The sequence below is a fragment of the Labeo rohita genome, chromosome 8, assembly GCF_022985175.1.
Source record: "Labeo rohita strain BAU-BD-2019 chromosome 8, IGBB_LRoh.1.0, whole genome shotgun sequence".
Classification (NCBI taxonomy): domain Eukaryota; kingdom Metazoa; phylum Chordata; class Actinopteri; order Cypriniformes; family Cyprinidae; genus Labeo; species Labeo rohita.
In genome coordinates this window covers 11,791,094-11,813,601 of record NC_066876.1, presented here as the reverse complement: position 1 = coordinate 11,813,601, position 22,508 = coordinate 11,791,094, and the positions used below count along the sequence as shown (strand labels likewise).

The 22,508-nt window shown below is 36.2% G+C and overlaps 2 protein-coding genes across 7 annotated transcripts; one reads left to right on the top strand and one right to left on the bottom strand.

The window, feature by feature from the left end:
* Positions 1 to 1,883: 1,883 nt before the first annotated feature.
* On the top strand, positions 1,884 to 12,362 carry hnf1a (HNF1 homeobox a). The gene is made up of 10 exons (XM_051117259.1): positions 1,884 to 2,506; positions 6,270 to 6,469; positions 6,566 to 6,746; positions 6,823 to 7,025; positions 7,145 to 7,293; positions 8,599 to 8,740; positions 8,823 to 9,011; positions 9,305 to 9,420; positions 9,552 to 9,636; positions 11,878 to 12,362. Exons 1-10 carry the CDS (start codon positions 2,208 to 2,210, stop codon positions 12,006 to 12,008), a joined length of 1,695 nt encoding a protein of 564 aa, XP_050973216.1. The 5' UTR covers positions 1,884 to 2,207; the 3' UTR covers positions 12,009 to 12,362.
* A 276-nt stretch (positions 12,363 to 12,638) lies between these two features.
* LOC127169705 (uncharacterized) lies at positions 12,639 to 20,898 on the bottom strand. 6 transcript variants are annotated; one of them, XM_051117261.1, is made up of 9 exons: positions 20,768 to 20,898; positions 20,521 to 20,579; positions 20,225 to 20,329; positions 19,565 to 19,681; positions 19,341 to 19,442; positions 18,304 to 18,411; positions 17,986 to 18,093; positions 17,083 to 17,605; positions 12,640 to 13,928 (listed from the first exon to the last, which is right to left on the bottom strand). In XM_051117261.1, exons 2-9 carry the CDS (start codon positions 20,544 to 20,546, stop codon positions 13,539 to 13,541), a joined length of 1,479 nt encoding a protein of 492 aa, XP_050973218.1. In that variant the 5' UTR covers positions 20,547 to 20,579; positions 20,768 to 20,898; the 3' UTR covers positions 12,640 to 13,538. The 6 variants fall into 6 exon arrangements, with proteins under 6 accessions (XP_050973220.1, XP_050973221.1, XP_050973218.1 ...); XM_051117260.1 differs by having other exon boundaries at positions 12,641 to 13,928; positions 20,764 to 20,898; XM_051117265.1 differs by having other exon boundaries at positions 12,641 to 13,928; positions 20,225 to 20,324; positions 20,764 to 20,898.
* Positions 20,899 to 22,508: the final 1,610 nt, after the last annotated feature.

Here is a 22,508-nt window from a genome sequence, read left to right as displayed (position 1 = left end):
TTATGGCCGTGTGGCAATACTCAATCCTCTCCTCAGTGAAGACACATGAAAACACATTTGGAATTAAAAAACAAACAAACAACAACAAAAAAAAACCTCAGACTGTGAGAAACAAGATTCTCTAGTCTTATGAACCTCAATTCCAAGCATCATGTTTCAAGGAAATCAAGCACTGCTCATCACTTGCAGAGCACCCTCCCAAAAGTAAGGTGTGTTGTTATCAGCCTCATGCTGTGGGGCTGTTTTTCAGTGGCAGGGACTGAGAGACTCATCAGAGTAGAAGAAAATCTCAGTGCACCAAAATATTGAGATAGCCTTAATGAAATACCTGTCCAGAACCTCAGACTGGGCAGCAGGTTCACCTTCCAACAGGACAATGACCCTAAGCACACAGCAAGAGTGGCCTAGAGTGACCCAGCCGCAGCCTGAGCTTGAACCCAATCAAACATTTTTGATGAAATCTGAAAATGTGCGTCTGCCCCCATCCAACCTGACAAATCTTGAGGGGTGAAGGGGTGAGGACAAGAATGGCAGATAATTGCTAAATGCTGATGTGCAAAGGTTGTCGCATCATACCCAAAAAGACTTGAGGCTGTAAAGGTGCTTCAGCTAAGTACCGAGTTGAGGGTATGAAAACTTATGCAATGTACTTATTTCAGTTTTTTATTTTTAATACATTTGCCAAGATGCTAAAAACTTGTTTTTTGCTTTGTTATTATACTGTTTGGAGTGTAGACTGATGTGGAAAAAAAGTAATTTAAAGCAGTTTAACATAAGGCAGCAACATAAAATATGAAAAAATGAAGGGGTGTGAATACTTTCGCCAGGCACTGTAAATTTTGTATTATTTTATATCATTATTTGAGAGATTTTTTTCCCTTGAGAAAAGGAATATACCTTTCTATTCATCAAGTAATTTCCACAAAAATATTTAGCAGAAAAAAAAGAAGAAGAAGAAATGTTTCTTGAACAGCAAATCAGCATATTAGAATAATTTCTGAAAGATCATGTGACACTAAAGACTAAAGTAATGACTTGAAAATTCAGCTTTGCATCACATAGATAAATTACATTTTCAGATACATTCAAATAGAAAAATGTTTTCTCTTGTTAGATACATTTTCCTTCATTTCCAGTTGTACAGTGCAGGTGTACTGCACTTTTACAAATAATGTGGTAAAGCATTATAAATCTCAGAAACAGTGGCAATAACTTTGTAAGTTTACTGCAGTTGTAAAGTGATCATATGGTAATATTTTGTGGAACAGTATACTCGAGTTTAAAAAACAACAGTGTTTTATGAATAGACTTATCTCAATTCTAAAATGTCTGACTTTGTGATTGGTTATGCATTTAAACTTTAATTTTGAGATATGCGTGACAGTAGTTCCATTTGAAGACAATTATTTGCAAATGAAGTGAAAAAAGGGACAATGTCAATTACATGTGAATACAGGTGTGGGTTAGGTTGAGATATTTGATATATATATATATATATATATATATATATATATATATATTTAAATATATATTTAAATTTAAATCATTTTAAGTCACTTTTAGGCCCCCTAGTGGGCCCCGGCCTTCTGGTTGAGATCCACTGGCATATATTTCTTTTTCATTAAATACAGAAATAGTTTATTGCACTATTATCGCAGTCTTGAAAAAACAGCAATATTTTTGATAGATTTACATAGTTGGAAATTAAATGCCTGCTTCTGGAACATGGATAAAACAAATGTTTCATAAAAACACAAACAAGATGACAGTGTGAGTGTTGAATGCGTTTGTAATGTTCATTTTCACTGAATAGTTAGACTGTACACTTTGCCCTCAACACAGGCCGAGGCTAAAGTTCACCAAGAGAGAGGGAGAGAAAGAGAGAGAGAGCGACAGAGTAAGGGAGGAGGGGATGAAGGGAAAAGCAAGTAGCAAAAAATCCCATTTCAAAGCAAAAGGACAACAGGTGTCTAGACTTAATACAGCAGCAGAAACAGAAGAGCACTGGAAAACAAAGAGAAGAAAAGAATGAAGGAAATGAAAACAAGCTGTTCATGTGAAAGACAGAGGCAGAGGTGAATATTGAACGTGTGCGATATTGTGTGTACTCTGTTTGCACACAAAGAGTGTGTTGGTAATTGCTTCAGTGACACGGACAAAGCTTCTGTGAGAAATTACAGACAAAAACGTCTGCTTAAACACGAAAGATGGAGGGAGGCGAGGGGAGGAGAGCAGGAGGAGAACGAAGCAGCCGGCTATCGGCCTTGCAGGAGCAGCTTGTGTGGTCTTTACTGGGATCAGGGCTGTCAAAAGAGCTGCTGATCCAGGCCATGGGAGATCTGGAGCGAGAACGAGCCTCGGCTGGCGCCGAGAGGACGGACCGGGCCGACGGCGAGAGTTCGGAGGAGGGAGACATGGATAATCCACCTCCTATCTTCCGTGAGCTGGAGAGGCTGCCGCCGGACGAGGCTGCGAGGCAGAGGGCTGAAGTCGACCAGCTGTTGCAGTAAGTCTCCTGGTGTCTTCTGATCAATCAATCCAAACTTCCTCCAAAATGCACATTATGAACTATCTAACAGGCGTCTTGAATGTTGTTCTTCTAAAGAAGCTTTATTCACAATCCACTCCTCAACCTTCTATTTTACTCCACCAATTCTTGATTAAACCTTCTTTTCTCTGGCTCATCTCAGGTCTTCTCTCTTCTATTCCTTTTCTTTGGCTTCCTCTCTCCTCTAGTGCTCTGCTTCCCAACTGATGGGGTGAATATAAAGGAGGTTCCACCTTTTTTAGTTACTAATTACCCACCCTATTCATTATTCTCTGGCCATTTCAAACTTTTTAATAAATGAGCTACATCGACTGGTTAAAATTAACAGAGTGATACAGTGTCCATCGCTCTGTGTGTGTGTTTGTGTACACATGGCTGTGGTGATATTGTAAAGATAGTGCTGTTGTGAAGCAAGTTTTGTTTTTTATATGTGTGGCTTTTTAAACAGAGATAAAAACTGACTTGTAATGCACTATATTTAAACATCAAAAGGAATTTGTGAGTGATTTGTATAGGTGAAATGCATTGCTGTTGGGTATGTTTGTGTGTTAGTAAAGCTTTGTGTGTTGGTGTTGTATTCGCTAGGGTTATTTGCAATCTCTTTTAATGGACTTTGGCCTCATGTCTCTTGCCTTATCTTACAGTGTAAACATTGCACCATCTCTACCTCTGTATTATCTATCCTTTCTCTTTCCCCTCCCCCTTTTCCCAGAACATTTTTTTTTAAAATAGCCTCAATAATATTTTTTTTGGACTTGATCGAGATGTTATTTTTTCTTGAGTATGTTAAAAACAAATTTTGAAAAATCTGAATATGTTTAAAATGTATATTCATATTAGGAAACAGTGTCATTAATGTACTATGTGTGTCTACTGAAATAATTAACAGAATACTGAACTCTCACATGATACATTATTTTAATACATAGAATATTTTGCCTCTTACTTACAATATATATTTTTGTAACAAGTTATAATAATGTATTAATATATTTTTAATTCCTAAATCAGCCACTTTGCAACCTAACCATTACAATTAAATTTTAAAGGATGTATGTACTTAAAAATAAATTCAAACAAAAATCAAAATATTGTGCTTATATTAAAGACATTTTTTCTGTTCCTAATATCATAATGAAGCAAAATCATCCATTTTATTTAACAATGGTTCAAAAACAGATACATTTATCTTAACAGTCTTTGTCAGTATTATGTTTATTGAGCATGAAAATAACTGTTTTCTATTTCAATATATTTTAAAATGTAAATTATTTCTGTAATGCAAAGCTGAATTTACAGCAGCCATTACTCCAGTCTGCAGTGTCACATGATTCTTCAGAAATCATTTTAATATGCTGATTTTCTGCTTAAGAAACATTTCTTGTTATTACCAATGTTTAGGACTGTTAATATTTTTGTAAACCCCATTTTTTTTCCTGTTTTTTGAGTAATACAAAGTTCTACGTAACATTTATTTAAAATAGACATTTTTGCAACAGTAGAAACATCTTTACTATCCTGTTTGATCAATTTAGTGCATCCTTGCTGCATACTGTGACACAGGTGAAATAAATATAGTATATTCTCAAGAACATAACCGCTTATTTAGGGCTCAAAACATCATGGGAAACGTACACGTACACACTGCAAGTTTCAGGAGTGACAACCGCATTTAAATGTGGGAGTGAGCTCCATAAATTATCGTTCCATGTGCGTACGGAACAGCAGTCACTCCCAAATTTGTAACCATGAAAACATTTTGGGCTCTTGCGGGAGTGAATTTAGCCGTTAGCCATCTGCCTTTTTTGGCTAAAGACTTTTGTCCGTCACTTTTAACTAAACTACTGCTGATAGACGTTCTGTGTTTTATTTATGCTCGGAAGGCTGTTTTTTGGGCTTGTCCTTGTTTGTTGTTGGTTTTTTCTATGAAGATTTGGCAACACTGACACTTTACCACAGGGCTTGTGAGCACGTCTAGCCCCGTGTCAAAATGTGCTAAGGTTAAGACTAACTTCACTGTTATTTTCTTGCATCTCAAATACAGATGAAGACACATTTCTGATGTGGATTTAAATACGTCATTAACAACTAGTTGTTTAGTTAAGTTCTGTACACACTGCATGGAATTTCTATAAATGTGGATGCCACTCCTGTATTTTACTGAATGATGTGTGTACAGAACGCAATTAAGGAATAAAAGGGCCACGTACACACTGCAAGTTTCAGGAGTAACAACCACATTTAAATGTGGGAGTGAGTCCCGTAAATTATCGCTCCATATGTGTACAGAACAGCAGTCACTCCTGCATTTGTAACCATAGCAACATTTTGGCATCTTGCGCAGTAAATAAGAATTTAGCCATTTGGTGTCTCTAAAGACTCTTTTTGTCCATCGATTTTAACTAAACTACCGCTGATAGACGTGTTTTGTTTTAAGCTTGCGAGGCTGCTTTAGAGAGCACTGTCTTGCAATGTTGCCATGTCTTCATATTTACAAGCACTTTTAGGCATGATTTTATAAAACATAAAGCATTTGGGTGTTTTAGTGTTTTTTTTTTTGGTGTTGTCCTTGTTTGTTCTTTTTTTTCTGTGAAGACCTGGCAACAGCTAAGATTAAGACAAATTTCACAGTAATTTTTTTTTGCATCTCACATACAGAGGAAGACACATTTTTGATGCGAATTTAAATATGTCATTAACAACTAGTTGTTCAGTTCCTTACACACTGTGTAGAATTTCTGTAAATGCGGTTGTCTCTACCTGCAGGCCACGTACACACTGCAGATAAATTCAGTTGTCAGTTCACCTTTTACTCCTTAATCGCATTCTGTACACACATAATTCACTAAACTCATATCAGAAATGTGTCTTCATCTGTATGTGAGATGCAAGAAAATAACAGTAAAAGACATCCTTAGCACATTTTGACACGGAGCTAGCTGTGCTCACGAGCCCTGCAGTAGTGTCAGTGTTGCCAGATCTTCATAGAAAAAAAAATATAAATAAACAAGAACAAGCACAAAAAAACACTAAAACACCCAAATGCTTTGTGATTTATAATACCAAAAAAATCATTTACAGACCGCTTTATTAACTTTATAAAGTGCCTAGCTTTATGAGCTAAGACCAAACAACATGCCTAAAAGCGCTTGTAAATATGAGGACATGGCAACATTGCAAGACAGTGCTCTCTAAAGCAGCTTCCTGAGCATAAACAAACAGCACAGCTATGAGCGGTAGTTTAGTTAAAATCGACGGACAAAAAAAAAAAAAACAGGACAAGCAAGACACCAAAATGTTGCTATGGTTACAAATACGGGTGTGACTGCTGTTCAGTACACACATGGAACCATAATTTACGGGACTCACTCCAGCATTTAAATGCGGTTGTCACTCCTGAAACTTGCAGTGTGTATGTGGCTGTATTTTTCAAGAGTTAATAAGGTTGTCAAATGCGGTTGTCACTCCCATATTTAAGCGAATTATGTGTGTACAGAATGTGATTAAGGAGTAAAAGGTGAACTGACAACCGAATTTAGCTGCAGTTTGTACGTGGCCCATGAAATCATTAAAAGAAATTCTGAAATTCTCAGGCACACTTGGCAACATTTCCTGAGAATTATCCAGTAATAAGCATCATATTCTTCATGCATTTTCACAACTTGTTTGGAAATATTCAGAAATGCCTATTATAATGTATTAATGTGTTGGTGTGTATTAGAGAGGATCCTTGGCATGTGGCTAAAATGGTAAAGAGCTATATGCAGCAGCACAACCTACCACAGAGAGAGGTAGTGGAGTCCACTGGCCTCAACCAATCCCATCTCTCCCAGCACCTCAACAAGGGCACACCCATGAAGAATCAAAAGCGAGCCGCTCTGTACAGCTGGTATGTCAAGAAACAGGCAGAGATCAACCAGCGTGAGTATGACCATTTCTTATTTTTCTTATATAACATAATATTTTAATGCATCTTTAAGAATTACACTAATGATTCTCTCACCCTGATCAAAGCAGAATTCAATAATGCCAGTCGTGGTGTCGTGTCAGGAGAGGAATCTGGGGAAGATGTGAGAAAGGGACGGAGGAATCGATTCAAATGGGGCCCAGCGTCCCAACAAATCCTGTTTCAAGCCTATGAACGACAGAAAAACCCCAGTAAGGAGGAAAGGGAGGGACTGGTGGAAGAGTGCAACAGGTGGGGAATAAACTGAGTACCAACTCGAACAGTTTTTAAAAGTGAGACATGGTAATACCTGTTTAATGTGTTTTAGAGCGGAGTGTCTTCAGAGGGGAGTTTCTCCATCTCAGCTGGCTGGCCTGGGCTCTAATTTGGTCACAGAGGTTCGTGTATATAATTGGTTTGCAAATCGCCGTAAAGAGGAGGCATTTCGCCACAAACTGGCACTGGATGTGCCCTACAGTAGCCAGTCAGCTCCCTCTACAGGCCAGACACTAGTATCCAGTCCATCACCAGGTATGATGTCAATCAGGCTCTATTCCATCTGTTCACTGATTTGGACAGTGGGTTGGAATAGATTTCTCACTAAATCTGACCAGTTTTACCCACCTTTCTTTTTGATTGATATCCTGAAGTTCTGAAGTACAGTCAGCCAGTGGTGTGTGAGAGTCTGGGCACAGTGAGAAGCTCTAGTGGTGAAGACAGAGGTGACAGTGGTCGTCTAGCCAGTCCAGTCCAACTACAACCCAGTCATACACTCCTGGATACACACCATCACAAACAAGTGAGATTCATATACACTACTTTACATATCACCATGAAACAGCGAGATTAAAGGAACAGTCAGTGACCGAAGTGATCACTGACTGGTTGCTTTCATCTCATAATAGACTCTTTTCACAACGCGTCATCAATCGGCCATACAGGCGGCACTTAACATAAACAACTGCTGAACTGAACGAAACTTGCACGTTTAGCTGATTATTGCTGCTGAAAATGGTCAATTATTGTCATGTTTAGGGCTGTACTAATCAGTCGGACTGAGAAAAACATTTGGAGTACTATAGACTACCAAGAGTTATAACAAATTAAGGAGAAGTGTGCAAAAAAACTGTCTAAGGAACAAAAGCCGTTTGTGGATGGCCAAACTGAACCAGGATTTTCAAGACAAGAATCTTGACAACATGCGTATTTGTTCTTATCATTTCCAGTCAGGTAGATGAAATATTAGGCTATTATCTTAATTAATACAGCTTGTATGTATCTTTACCACCTATTAACTTTAGTTTGTCAAAATATTGCACCCTTTCCTGCTTACCAAGTGCTTCTCTATATAATTTAGCAACTTTCACAAGTTTTTTCTGTAGTTTTAGACAGCATAAATTAGCAGAATAACGTATTCAGTAGTACATTACCTGTGCAGTCCATGCTGTTGTTTACATCTGAGTATCGCCAATCCGGGTAACTGACCAAATTGTATTGTTCAATAAACAGGATGTTAATATTAAGTGACTTACAACATAAATATAGTATTGTCTGTTTCTTTAATCAACAAAAATAGTTCCAAACAAAACATGTGACTCTCATGTTTACTTCCTTTATGTATCGCTTGAGTAAATTAATAAACCATTCATAAAGTCAGCCACTTGCTTTATTACAGAATGAATTAGTTTTTTTGAACAAGTCAAATGACTGACTCAATTAGACACGGGCTTGCCGTAAATTGTATCGCAAAATAGTAACCATGTTTGATTCATACTGACTACCATTTAACCACAGTTTTACTACAAATACCATGGTTAAACTGTGGTTAGTGTAGGAAAGCCTTGCTTAATAAGTAGTAAGACCTTGGTTATGGATAATTTTGAAACCTGTATGACTCTCTTTGTTCTGCAGAACACAAAAAGAAGATACAAGATACAAGTATTTCACTGTTTTTGTCCAAACAGTGAAAGTAAATTTCAATGTATTGACAAAAATACTGAGACATTTAAATCTTCCTTAAATGATGACAGAACTTTCATTTTCCCTTTATGATCCCAAATGGAAGCTGAAACCTGACAGGCAAACTTTCCATTTCTTCTCTTAGGTATCTGGTGGTGGCTCCTTACCTCCTGTCAGTACTCTCACTTCCCTGCATGGAGTGTCAGGATCCTCTGCTGCCCCTCCAGGACTCATCATGGCCTCCCTACCAAGTGTAATGAGTCTGGGGGACTCCTCACTCCTCATAGGTACCATACATATATTGATCTGCATTAACAATTTAACACTGACACACTGCTAATTTATGCTAACACATGTCTTTTATTGTAGGCTTGACATCCTCTCAACCACAGACAGTCCCTGTCATTAACAACGTAGGCGGAGGCTTTACTACCCTTCAGCCAATCTCGTTTCAGCAGCAGCTTCACGCTTCACAGCAGCAGCCAATAGCGCAGCAGCTTCACAGTCACATTGGCCCAAGCTCCTTCATGGCAACAATGGCACAGTTACCATGCCACAGTAAGTTCTTAATTAGTCTGAGTAATAAATTTGTGGTGTTAATTATTGAACATATCTGAAATCTAGCAATGCCCTAAAAACCACCCAGAATATTCTAGTAATTACATAGCAACGTCCTAAATAGGCTACTACTATGTTCTAAAACAATTTGCTAACATTCATATAAGTTATGAAAACATTATATCTCAAAGTTTCCTAGTCAAAACACTTTATACTAACAAGGTGGCAGTTTTGAATGGACAAGCACCATACAAAAAAACTCATTTCAAAATTCAAAATTCTGTTTGTTTTAGTGTACAGCAAGGCAGACTTGAGCTCTTACCCCTCCTCCAGTCTCCTGTCCCAGGCTATGGTCATCGCAGACAGCAACAGCCTTGGGACACTGACTAACCTCACAGCTGTTCGACAGGCATGAACCAAACACAAACTCATCACACTGATATAATTAAATGCACATCATTTTCAGATTAAGTGATATATAATGGGCTTGTGAATACACAGCGACTCTTTTAAATGATCTATCACTTTCCTCTCCATCAGATTCTCACCTCAGATTCTGAGGGTCACGCAGACACTCCCATTGAAGAGGAGTCTTTACATCTGCAGTCCACTTCACCTGAGCCAGGTACAGAGCTTCAGACCTTGTGCTTAAAGGGATAGTTCACCCCAAAATGAAAATTCTGTGATTAATTGCTCACTCTCATGTCGTTCCAAACCCGTAAGACCTTTGTTCATCAACAGAATACAAATGAAATTTTTTTTTTAAATAAACCCTGCATAGACAACAACACAACCGATACATTCAAGACCCAGAAAGGTAGTAAAAAATAGTCCATGTGACATCAGTAGTTCAACCGTAATGTTATGAAGCTTTGAGAATACTTCTTGTGCGCAAAGCAAAAATAATGACTTTATTCAACCATTTCTTCTCTTTCGTGTCAGTCTTCGCCGCACGTTCACAAGGGTAGGGGAGAGCGGGGATGAAAGTACCGTTTTTCAGAAAAACATAAATTAAAAAGATAAAGTTATAGACAGAGATATATTTTTGCTGTGGCCTATAACTCAGATGTGTGGTCTATTAATAATTGTTAATATGTAACCTCAAACATATTTTGTCCTTAATCTTTGCAAAAAATTATTACATTTTCCTTTTAAATTTAAGTTTCATCAAATGTTTCAAAACCTGAGTGTACAAACTTGAAATTGTGTCAGTTATTTATTTATTTATTTATTCAACTTATTTTTATATATATAAAAAATTAACAGAATGAACAATATGAAAATTAAATTAAATTAGTGTAATGTAAATTCTCAACATAATTTAACAGTAGGCCTATTCATGTTTCCATCCAGTTGTTTGTATGCATAAATTCAAAATGTGCATAAAAACATCTGGAAACACTGCAAATTCATAGGTGTAGGTGGAAAAGCTAAGGTATGGCTAAAACCTAAATACGACTAAGGTAAATGTAGAAACAGCCCTGAGACTGATATTCCTGTCAGAAAGGCTTATGTCCAGAAACGCCCTCTCATGAACATGTGGCTAAATCAGACCTCTGTCTGTCTTTCTGACCCTTACTCTTGGCATGTTCTTTTGGTATAATACAACATAAACATTTATAATAAACGTTTTAATAAATGATGCAAGACACAGAAAGTCACCAAATTAGCATGCTGCGGGACAAAAGAAACACTTGTTGTCAAGGGGGACAAAAGTAGCAAGTGTTACTTTCGTTCCGACAGGAACTCCTGACATTTAAATCCAATTTACTTCTGTACTGAAAAACTCTGAAAATCCAAACTTCAGGATGTATTAAAGCACTAAATAACATGTAGATTGATCATTACTGTGACACATGAAATGAGAAACAACACAAATAATTAAAAAAAAAAAAAAATGACCGTGTCCATAATTTACTTATTGTATTCGAAAACTGCTTTCCGGACCTAACCGTGGGAAACAATGACGAAATCACATGATATTTCTCAGCTTTATCAAGGGTTGCATGCTAAATGTGCTGTCATAGCTTGGAAAGCAAATATAGTCCGGGCTCTGAGAAAATTCCATTTTCCATAACTAACATTAACAAAAATAATTAATGCTGTTACAAATGTATTGTTCATTGTTAGTTCAAGTTAGTTAATACTTTCACTAATGTTAACAAATTATACCTTATTGTAAGTGTTGCCGTTTCACTATCATCAGCTTTTTTTTTTTGATATGAAAATGTAGCCTAACACCCAGTGGTCAAATATACTCCTCCATTTCTCTCTTCAGATGCACTTTTGATATGCAGTTTCTGTGTGAATGTTTGAACAGAATGATTATAGGTGGAATGGGCTGTGAGGCAAGGGGCGCCAGGTAAAATCTTGCCTAGGGCAGCAAATTGGCCAGGGCCGGCCCTGGAGTACCATGACGCATACATGTGTTGCTGCTGACGCAGGAGCCGGCGTTCTGACGTAGAACCCAGATGCGCTGCGCCTTGTTTACAGTCTAATGAATGCAGAGGCATTGCACACATATTTTTGTTTTCCTTGTGCACAAAAAGTATTCTTATAGCTTCATAACATTATGGTTAAACCACTGATGTCACATGGACTATTTTATCGATGTCCTTACTACCTTTCTGTGTCTTGAACGTGGTAGTTGCATTGCTGTATGCAGGGCCAGAAAGGATTTCATCAAAAATATATTTATTTGTGTTCTGAAGATGTACAAAGGTCTCTTACAGGTTTGGAAGAACATGAATAGTAAATGACAGAATTTTAATTTTTCAGTGAGCTATATCTTTAACATGGCTGTATTCAGAGGATACTGGTATAAGTCCATTTACCATCTTCAATTCTCCCTTATTTACATTACCAGTGTCTTCGGGCAGTTTGGAGCTCTACCCTCAGACCCAGACTAGTGAAACCCATCCTTCTCACCTGCTGTCTTCCTCACCCGGAGATATAGACCCTTACATCCCTACACAGATGGTTTCTACTGCACAATAGCTGCCTCCAAAAGCAGCTGCATATGAGAAAATGAACTTTTTGAATGCATTGGAGAGCAAAAATAAATGAAATAAAATGAAAAGTAACATTCCCTGTAAAAATCCAAACTGCCATATTGCTACCTGCTGCCTATTTACACTAATAATAAGCTTTGTAAAAACACCTTTAAATTATGCTCCATACAGTTTAAGTTTAATTCAAAATAGACACTTCTGTGAACATGTATATAATTAAAGTTTTAAGTTTCAAAAATGTGTGTAATAAACTGACGTAAAAACATAAATGTAATTGTTCTAGATTTTTTTGTTTAGCCAGTCTGATAGAATGATTAAAATGAATAAAAAGTATAGAAATAACTGTCTAGTAAAATGGCAAAATAAACAAATTATTAATACTTTTTGAGGAAATTCTAGTATGGATATCTGAAATTTCCCAAATTTACAAATGCATTCAACTGTTACTATACAATGAATGTCAATATACAAACACCAAGAACAGCATTTACACCATACCAGACCTTAGTCAGTTCAGACACCATATTGAATATTTAAGCAGATGAAAATGAGGCTGTGTAAAACAAGGCTGAACAATCATTTGTTAAACAACAGTTTAACAAATGCGCACAAAAAGTATTCTCGTAGCTTCATAAAATTACGGTTGAACCACTGATGCCACTGAGTATTTTTTGAAAATACCCTTTTTATTTATTCATGTTTTTTTTTTAAATCCTTTATTTGGTTGTTTGCTTGCATGTCATTGAGACATTAAACATGGATAACATCTAGAAAAATAATTACAAAAGGAAAATGACAACTATAAACTGTTGCAACTAGTTGCCGGTGGGCTTAAATGGGTTAAGTTTTTTAAAAATGAAATTTGAAAACAAGACAGTAGATTTTTTTAATCTAAATTTTAGCATTTTCAATGCAAAAACTTTGTATAGAACTAGTCTAATTTATGTATAGTTTTCTAGAGTATGGCTATCAAGTTAGATTATAATGTAAATAAAAGGAAAAGTTATATAAAAGGAAACTTAAACTCATTTAATTTATATTTTAAATCAGTGTGGCCAAATTTACATCATGATGACATATATGTACAAGCATTTGGTTTCAACAGAACAGTAAAGTACAGATTCTCCAAAATAATGAATAGTATACAATTACTCAAATACTTTACACCTACCAAGACTGACAAAGACAATCAACATCTTAAATTATTTATAGTTACTGTTTTTTACTCATGGTAACAGTTTACAAAATAATTATCAGATCGTTTAAAGGTTTTTGCCAATGTGGAGATCTTAAAACTTTGTCTGAACTAACATTAATCCAGTGCTCTCTTAAATGTTTAATCTTATATCAATCTGATACAAGTTGAGAGAAGATTTTATGGCAGATTATACTGTGTTCATACAAAAACAGTACATACCCTGCAATACATCATTAATTGGAGAATAAAATGTGTCTTAGCAGCTATGAAAGTGCAGAGTGTATAACAATTCAAATCATTAATTGACACTTAATAGCCCTAATCATAATCATCATAATAATCACCATAGTCTACAGTGTCATTATAATCATCTATTTCTCTCTCATCAGCATAATTATCCCCATAATAATCATCTGTGTCATCATAACCTTCCGCATCAAAATGATCATATTCCTCCGGCTCTACCTCATCATTCCATGCATCCAAATCATTCTCAGTGTAGTCCTCATAGTCATTTTCATGGTCCTCGTAGTCATAGTTCTTTTTATCATTCTCATTCAACTTGGAGAGGCCTTTTGTATGCCCTGAATCATCTTGCTGTTTGGAGCACAAGAGTGCAAGACCACTAACAGTAGTATCATCTTTACTAACTTCTGTCTCTGATGTGCAGGTATTCAACACAGAATTTAAGATGCTCCCGATTTCTTCCTGCAAAAAGGACAATGCATTTTTAAGACAGTGTATGAAATTCAGAAACCATTTTGTAAAATAACAGTCTGTAGGTGAGAATGTTTAAGTCAAACAACTTAAGCTTGTTTCCTTAAAGGAATAGTCCACCCAAAAAACGAATATTAAATGAAAATTTACTTATCCTCGGGCCATACAAAATGAGTTTGTTTCTCTACTGAAACAAATTTGGAGAAATCTAGCATTACATCACTTGCTCACCAGATCCTCTACAGTAAATGAAATTGTTCGAATCCTTAAAGGAACACTCCACTTTTTTTGAAAATAGGCTCATTGTCCAACTCCCCTAGAGTTAAACAGTTGAGTTTTACCATTTTAGAATCCATTCAGCTGATCTCTGGGTCTGGCGGTAGCACGTTTAGCATAGCTTAGCATAGCTTAGCATAAGTCATTGAATCTGAAAAGGCCGATAGCATCTCGCTCAAAAATGACTATTTATAATGACGATATTTTTCCTATTTAAAACTTGACTCTTCTGTAGTTACATTGTGTACTAAGACTGACGGAAAATGAAAAGTTGCGATTTTCTAGGCTGATATGGCTAGGAACTATACTCTCATTCCAGCGTAATAATCAAGGAACTTTGCTGCCGTACCACGGGTGCAGCAGGCGCAATGATATTACACAGCCCCTGAAAGTGACCGGCACTAAGTTTGTGTAGATGCAGAGTTGCAGCCGGCAGAATTGATGGCTGCGTAATATCATTGCGCCTGCTGCAACCATGGTACGGCAGCAACGCTCCTTGATTATTACGCCAAAATGAGAGTATACTTCCTAGCCATATCGACCTAGAAAATCGAAACTTTTATTTTTCGTCCGTCTTTATTAACAATGTAACTACATAAGAGTAAAATTCTGTAGGAAAAATATCAAAACTCTTTGGTCGTTTTTGAGCGAGATGCTAATGGTCTAATCAGATTCAAAGATCTATGCTAAGCTATGCTAAAAGTGCTACCGCCAAACCCAGAGATAGTTTAAATAGTTGCACTCTGTGAGCTACTGGCACTACCTGTTGCTATTTTTACTGCAACACAACTCAGAATACACAACTTGGAAAATAAAATACGACGCCACATTGTGCAGCTTTCGGCTGTAATTCAGTCAAAGGACAACAAGAGCAGTGATGTAAGTCTTTACTGCTTTCCTAGTGATAAGAAGAGAAGAAAAGAATAGGAAGATTCCTGTGGATGAATAAAACTTCCTAAAGTTTTTTTTTTCTTTGTTCTCTTTACTTTAGCCCTGATGCCTTTGAGATTTTTAGTAGACCACAGCTACTAAAAGAGCTTACAAACAGCAGATACAAGAAACGCTAGATGCCATCCTGGCAGCATGTAAACATGCTGGCACTTATCATGAGGCTGCAGCCACTGAAGGAGTTTCTCAGCGTGGATTTCACTCAATATCCGGGGCATTTAGACTCCTTGTGGGAAAAAATCTATGGTACTGGATTTGGTTTAAGCCTATGCTTATATCCATCGCCACCTGTAAGCTCTTTCAGTAGCTGTGATCATTGTATCATTATTTTATTTTCCCAGTTTTGTATTTCAAGTTGTGTTGCGGTAAAAAATAGCAACAGTGCCAGTGCCAGTAGCCAGTAGTCATGAAATGCGAAATACGTACATATCACTGCAGTTTCCAACAGAAATGTCCACTAGGTGGACATTTAAAAGAGTGTTGAAATTCCTGAAGTGTTTCCAGATATGTGTGCCTTATGCATCACACGTTTAGCCAATGTTCAGTGGGCGTGACGTCTGAGGCTGAGACTACTGCAGTTCTGACTTGAAATGTACATCGAGTGGCCCTATAACTCTAATGCTCTGTGATGTTTAAAAAAAACATACCTCTGCTCTACACCTAAACCTACCTGATAGTATGAACAAAAGCGAATGTGATGTAAAAACATCGCAAGCATGCCATTTCAGCTTGTTTTTCGATCTCTTATCTTTCAGCTCATTCATCATGAGTCCTGTTTTGCACGGGATTTGTACCCAGGATTCCACATCCAATTCTGTGGAATCTGTCCAATTCTGTGCCTGATGAGCTACCAAGCAAGCTTGTTACATCCGAAAAGTGAAACATACGAAAACGATTACAAGTGCTCACTGTTTTACCCCCTCTAGTGTGTACATTTCTGTTGGAAACTGCAGTGATGTGTACCTACTGGTAAGCATTTGCGTCTTGCGAAAATGTTCCCACAGGTACATTTTTGTTGTGAAATCAGGTAGCTTAATACCTAGAGTGCCTTTTAATGATGGATTTGTTTCAGGAACGCTTTACAATACATGTCCCCAAATATGCATTAATTCATGCTTGACTAAATGCAGAGATAATCATGAGTTAATATATAACTCATGAAGAACAAAACCATTTATTATTAATTATTTCATCAGCAACAAATGAACATTCTATATGATTCATAGATTAAGTAATCAGTAATTTGTTATTAGTTAAATGTGGCATAATGTATTAATTCCCTAATAACTTATTTTATTAACTAATGATGTAAATTCATGTGTTAATTACCACAATGGGTTGAAGCCATGCATTTTATCTTCCAGTTGTCTGCTTTAATTAATCATTAGCTCATCATTTACGTGTTGAGGCACAGAACTATTAACTAATTGTTAAGTATTATGTCATTGTAGTTATGGATTTAGAATTAGTTCATTAGTCATGTGTTCATTAGTTGCTGATGTAGTAATCATTAATACATGGTTTATTTCTTCATGAATTATACATTAGCTCATGATTATCTGTGCATTAATTAAGCATGAATTAATGCATATTTGTGCACACAAAGTGTTACCTTTGTTTCTTTACAAACATGCAGCTTGTTGCTTCACAGGATGTTAATTGATGGACTGGAGTCATGTGGATTACTTGTGGATTATTGTGATGTTTTTATCAGCTGTTTGGACTCATTCTGACGGCACCCATTCACTGCAGAAGATCCACTGATGAGCAAGTCATGTAATGCTAAATTTCTCCAAATCTGTTCTGATGAATCCCACATCTTTGATGGACTGAGGGTTAGTAAAATTTCATTTTGGGGTGAATTATTCCTGTTGATGACCACTGCTTTAGTATACTACATAATTTTTATGCATTATCGAACCATTACATGTTGAGTTTTATCTGTCTGATCCTGTTGTTCATTGACGGTGCTGCTGAAGCTGCTGTCTGTGTTCTGGTGCTCCTGTGAAGGTTTCGTCTTTATGTCTCCAGTCACGTCTGACAGTGTGTGTTTCTGTAGTGCTGGAATTGTGTAATGTGGCCTGACGTGAGTCTCACAGAAGGACACACCACAGGTTGAACAACACTTCACAGCTTTCAATCGCTGCTCAGTGCAGAAATCACAGGCCACGTCTTCCAGTCCAGCATAGGATTGTGGTGGAAGTGCTGGACTGAAACCTGCTTGTTGCAGGCTTTTAACCACCTCAGCCAGAGCTGCGTTTGTGTTCAGCACTGGACGAGTTTCTGATGGGTTACCACATTGAGGACAGACATAATCTCCTGCACAGTTGTCCCAGAATTCATTAATGCATCCTCTGCAGTAATTGTGTCCACACGAGATGGACACCGGATCCTTCAACATCGATTTGCAAACTGGACATCTAAAGTGATGGCTCGTCAGAAGTCTAGAAGTCACAAAAAAATTAACATGAAAACCAACATCTTTATAGTTTTGCACATTTAAAATAAATTTCCAACACATAATATGATATTATCATATGTTTTAATATATCTATTTTTGCATGTTATTTTCCATAAAACAAACTTATTTACTAACTTACACGTAAAACTGTTTTGCTCCTTCAATGTTTCATTTTTATTTTTTATTACTAAGTGTGCCCCACTGTTCAGGGGCAAAATTTGTACTTTTAAAATATCCATTCACACTTTATCCACATTATACTTGTTGTTTGATGTGCATATCTCAACTGCCATATTTTTGTTGAGCATTCCAATTATTACATCTTTTAATAATACATCAACAGTAAATGTGGGCTAACTTCACCTTGAATCCAAGGAGAAAGCGTCTTCAGCTCTGTAGTTAGCTGGTGGTTCAACGGACAAATCTGACAACAAAGACAGTGTAGGAGAAGCGGCTCTCTCTGATCTTACTCTGTGAAAGTTTCAAACAGAGTTGTAAAGAGAAATGCTTTCTTAACTTATGACAATGTGTAAAATTACACATTTCCATACCCTGGCTTGAATGTATTTTACAAAATTACATTTAAAAAGAAAACACATTTGTTTATACAAAAAAACAACAGAGCTTTATTTAAGAGTTTACTTAGTATACATAAAACGACGTAAAAATTGTTAAATGCACCTTGTATCCAAACGAAAATCTTTGAAGTTGGTTGGCAGATCCTTTGACCAGTCTGTTCTCAAAGACATATAGCTGGGTGCAGGAGAAGCTGCTCTTTCTGACTTTACTCTATGAAGAGACAATGTGAAAACAGACATATTTCTGTAGTCCTTTTTTTAAAGGAGAAGTTCACTTCCAGAACAAAAATTTACAGATAATGTACTCACCCCCTTGTCATCCAAGATGTTCATATCTTTCTTTCTTCATTTGTAAAGAAATTATGTTTTTTGAGGAAAACATTTCAGGATTTCTCTCCATATAGTGGACTTCAATGGTGCCTCTGAGTTTGAACTTCCAAAATGTACTTTAAATGCAGCTTTAAAAGGGCTCTAAACGGTCCCAGTGGAGGAAGAAGGGTATTATATAGCAAAACAAATGGTTATTTTCTTAAAACAATTTACAATTTATATACTTTTTAACCTCAAATGTTCATGTTGTATAGCTCTGCATGAACTCTTGTGTATTCCGGGTCAAGACAGTTAGGGTATGTCAAAAAACATTTCAATTTCTTCTCCAACTTCAAAATCGTCCAACATCACTTTTTTTACCATTTTTTTGTAAAGGGCGTTTGATCTTCTTTGCATGTTCACTTTGTAAACACTGGGTCGGTACTTTTGCAGCGATGCAGGACGATTTTGAAGTTGGAGGAGAAAATGAGATGGGACTTTTTCGACATACCCTAACTGTCTTGAACCAGAATACACAGAGTTCATGCAGAGCTAGACAAGATGAGCATTTGAGGTTAAAAAGTATATGAATTGTCATTTTTATTTTTTTAGAAACTAACCAATCGTTTTGCTAGATAAAACCCCTCTTCCTCAGCTGGGATCATTTAGAGCCCTTTGAAGCTGCATTTTAACTGCATTTTGGAAGTTCAAACTTCAAAAGGGGGTGAGTAAATTATCTGTAAAGTTTTGTTCTGGAATCGAACGTCTATTTTAAATACAGTTTTGGCACATAAATGGTCCAAGCTTTGTCAACAAACAAAATATTATTACCTTATATTTTTGTGTTCATCACTTGGTTCTTTACTCAAGTGCGTTATTTCCACATGATCATCTTTCAGTGTTGGAAGTTCACATATCCCCTTTTTGGATTCACTTAAAATCAACATTTGTTAAAACAGAGTAAACGAGCTTTTTGCAATATTGAACATACAATTAATTATTTCCTGAGAAAAAAAAAAAAAATATATATATATATATATATATATAAAATGTACCTTAAACCCAAAGGAAATGCTTCTCCGCTTTTGAAGTTAGTTGGTAGATCCATTGACCAATCTGATTTCAAAGACATATAGCTAGGGGCAGGAGAATGTGCCCTCTCTGAATTTGCTCTGTGAGGACACAATGTCATCTCAATTTAACATATTTGATATAGGCATGTTTCCCAACATGCACAGAGAACTTTTAATTAGCTGTCAACTCATTAAGTAAAAATATACTGGTTACTCTTAGTCAATTAATTTATGTACAATCCTTTTTTTATATATATAAATATTTATGTTGGAAAGTTACAATCGAATGCACACTTTTACACACATACCTTTACACACACACACACACACACTCTACCTATCTAAGCCTATCTAGGGAGATTTCATAGACTTTGATTGATATTTAAATACGGATAATTATACACTGATCAGCCACAACATTAAAATCACTAGTGGGTGAACTGAATAGCATTAATTATATTTCAATGCCGCCTGTCGATGGGTGGGATACATTAGGCAGCAACTGACAGTCAGTTCTTGAATTCCATTTGCTGGAATTCTAAACGTAAAACTTTAATTTCCTTGTTTTATACTTGATGAGGATATGTCCCCAAAAGATAACTGAGTAGGTGCACACACAAACAAAGACAAATATATTTTTACCTTTTATTTTTGTGTTCATGAACACTTGTTTCTTCACTGAGGTCTGTGTGTTTGTGTATTGTTGATGTGAACTCGGGTGATTCTGATTGGTTTCTTTTGGCTTCACTTCAAATAAATATGGACATTTCATGAGCTATTAATTCCTTAAAATTTTTTAACCACATTTCAAATTTGAACAAAACAATTTTTAATGAAATGCCTAATACATCATTTGCTTCAACTGAGTTACAGCACTCAGTTAGGTAATGCCTAAAAACAATACAAAACAGGTAAACAGGACTGTTTAAACCGGGCACCTTTCTGGCTCTTCTTTCAGGCTCATTTTGTCCAGTAAGTGTAGACAAATATATAAGACCTGTGAGTATAAACACACAGGCATTAACAAGTGTTAGGTCGGGAAAGATTAACACTCTCGCATCACACACAGTTTCTTTATGCTGAAATCGAAACTGTAAAGGTATAGTTGTTTTTGTTTTGAGACACACAAACATAAATGATGCAAATACTATGGACAAAAAGGTAAAGAAAAAAGTGCATACCTACACAAAGAACGATAGCACAACACTGCAGTAAATCCTGAAATGTTGTTTCTCACTCTGACAACATTACTTCCTGAAGTTCCTGTCAAATCGAGAGAAAGCGCGTACGCGGTGCGTTCATCTGCCAGTCCCATGTTCCTTTTCCTGATGAGATTTGCGGCAAACAAGACGCATCAAAGGCGTATTGCTGCCCTCCTCAGTTCATCAGAAGAACTGTATTGTTGCATCCCTAATCCTTACATAAATTTCGGTTCGGTGTAAAAAGTCCATCTGTTATTATTTTACACTGAAAAGCTTTGCATCAAAGATTAAGATTAAGAAAACATATACTGTACTTCTGTTACATGACACTTTTGGAAATACGCATATTAAGATAAGCAAAAGTCAATGTAAGCATTGTTGATTGCAGTTAATTGACACACAATAATAATCTAAATCATTATACTCCTCAGAATGTTATTGACTTCCTCATCTTTAGTCGTCTCCTCTCCTCGTCACACTTACAGGGTAAACAACAATTCACAGCTTTCAGTCAGTGCCAAAATCACAGACCACATCTTTCGGTCCAACATAGGATTGTGGTGGAGGTTCTGGACTGAATGTTTATTCTGCAATGGTTCGCTCTGTTTTATTATTGGACTGCCTTTAATCACCTTTGATTTTTGGTGTCCTCTTTAAGAAAGAAAGAAAGATGGAGCAACACGTTTATTGACCGGAGTTAAACCATATTAAACAGTTAAAACTTGAACTAAGACCCGAGTCAGTTCTTTGCCCAAAAGAATAAAGAAAGATTATTGCTACTACATATATTGTTGAAAGGCTATGCGTCACGTTTATTTTTATAGTGCTTTATATACAATACAGATTGTGTCAAAGGGTTAAACAGGAAAATAGTGCATCGTCAATGCAAGAGGACAGTAGTAAACAGTGTTTTTTTTAAGTCAGTTCATTGATTCAGTGATGTCATAATCAGTGTTGGGGAGTAACTAGTTACATGTAACGGAATTACGTAATTTAATTACAAAATAAATGTAATTGTAATTAGTTACAGTTACTAAGAAAAAATATGTAATTAAATTACAGTTACTTTTGAAAAAAGCCAGTGATTACAAAGGGGATTACATCTGAATTTGTCCACACACCCACCCCCACTTACAGATTTAATTAACTTCTTTTAAATTGCATTGACTGCTCTAAAATAAGACACCAATGTTTCAGGAGTTTAGGACACAGAATAGGACACATGCTTATTCGATAACTGTTTTATTTCCTATTTGGGTTTATGCATAAACTTTATTTTTTAAGATGTTTTTCCAAGGCATTGTTAGATGCTAGTGTTTTCTGTCATAACTATGCAAACATTTGATTTCAAACCGAGTATCATAGCTATTAAAATATTTCTTGTTATGATGTTATTTATATTTTGATCTAATGACATACAAAAAAAAGCTGAATTTGTGGTGGCTGTGCTTTAAATTAAATTATTACACAGCTCAGACTCTTTTAGGGCAACTTAGGTCAGTGCTATATGGTTGATAATTTTTCTTGGCGGAAGCTTTGCATTTGGTTAAGTAATAAAATATTAAAGCTTAATTCAGTATTATGTGGACAATTTCTTAATTCTGTCATCCTGGTATCGTGGACTTGTTCTATTGTTTCATACAAACGCAGCTGCTGCCATTTTTTTTTTTTTTTTTTTTACATTGTAATGGATTATAAGAACTAACAAACTAGTACTATTACAC